This window comes from Octopus bimaculoides, chromosome 1 (genome assembly GCF_001194135.2).
Source record: "Octopus bimaculoides isolate UCB-OBI-ISO-001 chromosome 1, ASM119413v2, whole genome shotgun sequence".
NCBI lineage: Eukaryota > Metazoa > Mollusca > Cephalopoda > Octopoda > Octopodidae > Octopus > Octopus bimaculoides.
In genome coordinates, this window is record NC_068981.1 from 5,645,036 (window position 1) to 5,651,506 (window position 6,471).

The following is a 6,471-nucleotide window of genomic DNA, read 5'->3' on the forward strand; positions in this document are numbered from 1 at the left end:
ATAAGCACTAAATAAACGTGTTGTACACAGAAATGCACCGCAAATTATACATTGTACCCATATACAGCATCAAATATATATGGTGCATATATATATACACACGGCATTAAATATACCTAGTAATATATAGAGATACAACACTATATATATATATATAAACACATAAAGCACTAGAAATACATGGTGTATATTATACACACGTTACAAAGTGTATAAGATAAGCACTCCATTAAGCATATAAGCTCTATCTTTTATCTTTTACATATAAGGTGTATACATATACACCATTAAACATCGTCTGTCTACACACATATGCACAATAATCATGGTGCATATACACCATTATACATATACACCATTATGCACGGTCTACCTTCATACATACACCATTTAACATAGTGGTGTGTGTATATATCCGTATATATATATATATCTATATATACGTATACACACAAACACCAGTGAAAGTACGTGGTGCGTATACACACGTCACTAAACATACATGGTGTACATGTATACATATATATATATATATATATATATATATATATATATATATATATATATACACACACTAGCAAACGTAAATTTTGTATATACATATCACTAAAACATACATGATGTATACATATGCACCATTAAAGTGTCAATACCATTATACATATACACACACATTATTACACGTATATGGTGTATATACACACCTCAGTAAACATAGCATATACACACACGTCTTTGTCAAGTTATATAAAAACAATTTAATATGAAACTAATGACTGAACAGTTTTGGAAGGGAGAAACCTTTTACAAGGAAAAGGTTGAAAGGGACATGAGGGTTTCGGTTTGCTCCTCACCTTCAGCAGTGTAACGAAGGCAGACAAGCCGAAACTGCGAAGTCACTATCACACAGACACAAAGAGGACAAATAAAATAGAATTCAAACGAGTTGCTTTAATTTTTTTTAATCGGTAGAAGTCACTAAGTGAGTCAAGGGCCAAGAGTTTAGTGCACTTCTAAGTTTGATAAGTGCCATGCACGAAACCCTCGACTCCCGAGTCACTTTGTAACATCTGCAGATTAAACACACACACACACATATAGATGCACAAATGTGTGAGTGTGTATATATATATGTGCAATAAGAACAGGTAAACGATAGGTGTGTATTGATTGGTGATACCTCTCACCTGCGGTTCCAGTGTCTTTTGATCTTGTCAACGTGGTTAATATCAAGAGACACCGATATACCAGCAGAAGCAGGAGGTTAAATCGATATCAATGCTTCATATCAATCAGTTCTCTAATATCTTAATACCTAGATCCAGCCAAGATCATCCTCTCTTTGTAAAGGGATTTAGGAATATACGATTTAGTGTTTCCCACTTTTCTTTTTAAACCCAAGACAATAGTAGGTGGAACTGAAATGGCGATTTAGCTGCCATTTCTAGTATGTCGAACGACTACTCAGAGGCTTCCTTTTGTTGGAGGTGTTGAAAAATAAAGAATTATTTCTGGGATAGTTTACAACGACTATTTCTTAAAGATCACCACCTCAAGCTACTTCAGGCAGAGAAAAAGTAATATTTATTTATTAAGAGCATTTCTAATAAAATTAAATTTCACTTTCAGAACAAAACGAAATTTGGTTTTGTTTTGAAATTCAGAAATTTGACGAGGAATAAAATATATATATTTTTTAAATATTATTCAAGCATCAAAGACGAAGCATGAATCAAGTTATATGGCTCTGTCTATTAATAGTAGATTAGTAAGACAATTAAGATTAAAAGGAGACGACAACATATAAGTGAGAAAACGATATAAAGTCGATAGTAAATAACGATGATGATAATAAAAGATGTTGTTAATGATGATTGTCCTGAGTATAAAAGAAACAGATTTTCGGGAAAGAGAGAGACGTCGTTAAATCGATCCAGCCCAATATTGATTGGTAATATTTTATCGACCCAGAAAGTATGAAAGGTAAAATCGACCCCAAAGAGGACGAGATTTTAAAGGTTTATTAAGGGGTGTGAAATAATAATAACTATATATATATATGTATATGTAATTCTTATGCAGGAATGCTGTTGACAATGACTTCGAAATTTTGGCCAGCTAAACCATCGTCATATCTAAAAGAGAGAGGCAATGATTGCACATTGATGTCCCGTCGACGTTGCACCCGTATAACTTTCTGAGAAATTTATATAGTTTTTTGTTTTTTTTTTAAATAAAATATTGCAGATATACACAGTTGTGAATGTATATAACTAACATGCAACTAACACATTACAGAGAACGTAAAACAAAATATATATACACACATATATATATACATACACATATATAAAGACAAAGGGACAGATATGAAAAAAAAAACAAACGAAAATGCAGAACTCGGGGCCAAAAAGGGTTGTATTTCTTCTCACCTGTTGTTTTAGGTGTTGCTAAAGAATCCACAGACTTAATTTCTTTATCGGAAGCGACATCATTAACAATTTTCATTTCGCTTTGATTCTCAAGAGGAACATTTAATGAAGGCATGTTACTTTAATCAGAGTTATTTAATTTACTGTTTGGTTTAAACAAAACACAAGAATACAGGAAACAACCGGATTAATGTCGATAATATATTATTAGCATCATCACCATCATCATTATATATTTAATATATATATAAATGGATAATGTTTAAGTTTGTCAGTGAGGCTGGGAATAGCAAACACTGTTTAAATCAGCTGCATTTAAATAAAAAGCGGATGTGAAAAAAGAAAACGGCAAAACCCACCAATAATGATAGAGATAAAAGAATCTGTGAATTAATTAAAGGTACAGACTGTTGCAATTTTTCTCTTTTTAAAGGAAGCAGAATGGTGCTGTTTCAGATGAAGCACCGACGCGTATGAGGAGAGTGGAAACATTGAATGAGAATTAACAAGCTAATGGCTATTATTGACATTGCTATTTTACTGGGAGGAGGAGGGGAAACAGAAGAGGTGAAGTAGAACATTAAACAAGCCATGCAGTAACATATATAGATATATATTTACATAGACGTGTATGCATCTATCTCTATATATATATATGTAGGTGATCACTAACGTAAAAGTTGGACGACGAGTACCTGGCCTCCTCCAGTACCCCTTGGTGTCACGTGGTCGATTTCTTCAATGAAACTTGCCTAACGTTTATTAGGAAAGAACGGCTTCAGTAGATATGGTAGATCAAAAGCATCAACGCTTGAAATATAATAACATTGTTTTCTGTTTTAGGCACGACGCTAGGGAATATATTGGTTTAAAATTCTGGCACCAGGTCGGCAAGTTCGAGGAGAGGAGTTAAGTTGATTATATCGACCCCAGTGTTCAGCTGGTACTTGTTTTATCGTTCCCGAAACGATGAAAGGCAAAGTCGACCTCAACCGAATTTGTACTGAGAGCAGACGAAATGTCAGCTCGCCGCCTTAACGCCAGAGAACATATTGATACTGTCGACCTCAGTACTCAACTGGTACTTCATTTTATCGACGGATGAAAGCCAAAACTGACTCTAGTGGGATTTGAACACAAGACAGAAGAAATACTGCAAGATCTTAAGGTGCCTGCTAATCTATCGCCCTGAAGTTGAACAACACGAAGAGACTTGATAGATAAGACGCTCTCGATAGAATATATATATTATGCTTAGGTTAATAGTTTTTCGATGGAAAAAATATTCTTGTATCTAATTAGAATTATAAACGATTTAAATGGAGTATCTCACATACAGTAGGCTTAAAAAGGGAATTTTCTTCAGGTCATTAAAAACAATGAGAAGTGAAAATAACATTCATAAGTCCTTTTAATTTTAACACAAAATCACCAACTTCAGGTAACTGGGCAAGTCGATTACATCGACTCTAGAGCTCGACTGGTCCTTCTTTTATTGAGTTTAAAAGGATGAAAAGCAAAGTAGACCTCGGCGGAATTTGATCTCAGAAACGGGGTTGGCTGCTGTTGTGTTCTCGCTGGAACTGGTTGTGTGCTCTGTGGTCAGTGGCTAGACCTCAGAAGGTCTGGAGCCAAAGGACATACGGGATGGTGAGAAGCTGGCTTTTATAACATTCTGTCGGCTCACCAGAAGTTTAGAAAAGACTGTCTCACGTGACCTTATCTGAAGGCTGCAATTGGTTGGGTTGCATCTTGGCGCGCAATTGCACAAGAGACAAATTGTGCCAATACCAACCAATCAGAGTGGTGGACACAACAGGGTCCAAAGGTGCGACCGAAGGCTAGCTGTTATCTACTATGTCTGTATTTATGTATATATAACAAAGACAGAAGCCTCCTTTAAGGTGTACGCTACAGAGCCCCCCACCAATCATTTTGTGCAAGACGAAATAGACGATAAAGAATGAAATATCTGTAGTGAAAAGGAGAAAGAGTGGTTGGTCATGAAGCTGACACTGGGTCACCATTTTGTAAATGTCTGTGCGAATGTCGGGCTGCATGTTGGAATCATGTCGGGGTCACCAGTTTGTAACAACTGTGTAACAGGAGAGGTGACGAGGAATGGCTCCTTTAGTACATCGCAACGGTCAATGCAAATAAAAATATGAAAAGATAAATGAATATAAGTGTCAAAAGGACACAACTGGGGTAGAAGGTTTAAGAGAAGATTTTATTTATATGTTAACGTGTGTGCGTCATATAAACATAATAATAGACAGGCCATCATGTATACAAAGTGTGTGTGTATAAACATGGATGTATGCGTGTGCGATAAGTACAGAGCATAGAAAGATTTCAATAATGACGTTAGAAGAATGTTCAGACACTAGGATGATAAATATCAGTTCGTAGTCAAGGTACACAGTAGTTGAAGTACTGTATCAAGAAGTTGTGGTGGCAATGCAGAGCTGGGGAGAGGCACATGTCGTGTAAGAAGTTGTGGTTTCAATGCTGCTGCCAGTTACTTGTTACAGAAGGTTGTCACAGGTTGTATTTGCTGTTAACCATGGTGAAGTATTTCACAAACAGTGTGGAGATAGAACCTGTGCGAGTGTTGCTGGTTGGTGTGTACGTAGAGAAGTTGATGTCATTAAGAAGATGATGGTGGTGACAAAGATGGAGTCTGCTGTTGGATGAAGTGTTGATTAGTCTCCATGTGACTGCTGCTGTGTCGTCACTGGAACTGGCTGTGTGCTCTGTGGTCAGTGGCTAGACCTCAGAAGGTCTGGAGCCAAAGAACATACGGAAGCGGGAGAAGCTGGTTTTTATAACATTCTGTCGGCTCACCAGAAGTTTTGAAAATACTGTCTCACATGACCTTATCTGAAGGCTGCGATTGGTCAGGTTGTATATTGGCGTGCAATAGAACAAGAGACAAATTGTGCCAATATCAACCAATCAGAGTGGTGGACACAACAGGGTCCAAAGTTATGGTCGAAGGCTAGCTGTTATCTACTACGTTCGTATTTATGTATATATAAGAGAGAGAGAGAGAGAGAAGTACGCTACACAGCTAAGCAGTTTGTTCAGCATGCTAGCAATTCTGTCAGCTGGTTGAGCAATGACTGAAACTAGTCTCTGGATGCTGGTTTTGCTGGGTGGAGGTGCTTATCTCCCCTTTGAAAACATAAGGACACAGGAAATGTGTCAAATCCAACAGGAAAGTGTTTCCTAGGGTTAAATAACAGTAGCATTCTTCCCTTTCATGGGACTGTCACATTAAGTTGACAACATACTATCACTTTATTGTACTGCTACTGCATAAATCTCTCTGAGAGATTTAGAAATATATTATTTCTTCATTCTGTCTGCTGGAATATAGATCAGTCAACATTGTCATGGTTCGATTGATGGAGGGCAGCAAGAGAAAAAGAGGAAGAGCATAGGGTATATTATGGGGAGGGGGGGGTCACCTGGAGTGGCAATAGGAGGATAGCATGTGACAGGACCATCGTATTTAACAAAGAATGGAAGAAACTAAGACTCGTTCATCTTCTATCTTTTACTTGATTCAGTCCTGAGACAGTGGCCATGCTGGGGCACCATTTTCAAGAATTTTAATCAAATGAATTGACTGCAGTACTTGTTTCTCTTTGAAGCCAGGTACTTATTGTATTGGTCTCTTTTGCTGAACAGCTAAGTTATGGGGACATAAACACACCAACACCTGTTGTCAAAGTGGTAGTGGAACATAAACACAGAAATACACACACACACGACAGGTTTCTACCAGTTTTCATCCACCAAATCCACTCACAAAGCTTTGGTCAGCCTAAAGCTATAACAGAAGACACTTACCCAAGGTGCCATGCAGTGGGACTGAACCCAGAACCATGTGGTTGGGAAGCAAACTTCTTACCACACAGCCACACCTACACCTGTACAAGATGAATTTTTTTATTCTGTCTTTGTTAAATATGTTTTGCATCATCTTATTTATGAGAAAAATAAATTGCCCATTGCCCCCCACCCGCCCACC

The 6,471-nt window shown here is 37.2% G+C and overlaps 1 protein-coding gene across 9 annotated transcripts in view; it reads right to left on the bottom strand.

Annotated features, from left to right (window-relative positions):
- The window catches only part of LOC106875993 (UDP-galactose translocator), a 75,497-nt gene that overhangs the window by 36,363 nt on the left and 32,663 nt on the right, over positions 1 to 6,471 (bottom strand). Inside the window, exon 1 of one of the 9 annotated variants that reach the window (XM_014924336.2) lies at positions 3,106 to 3,197. The exons of 3 other annotated variants lie outside the window; for them this stretch is intronic. Coding sequence is in view for 1 of the 6 variants with exons in the window: in XM_014924334.2 (XP_014779820.1) it covers positions 2,433 to 2,547 (115 nt within the window). In the remaining 5 variants the exon portion in view is untranslated. 5 more of the 9 variants (XM_014924339.2, XM_014924337.2, XM_014924334.2 and 2 more) reach the window with 5 other exon arrangements.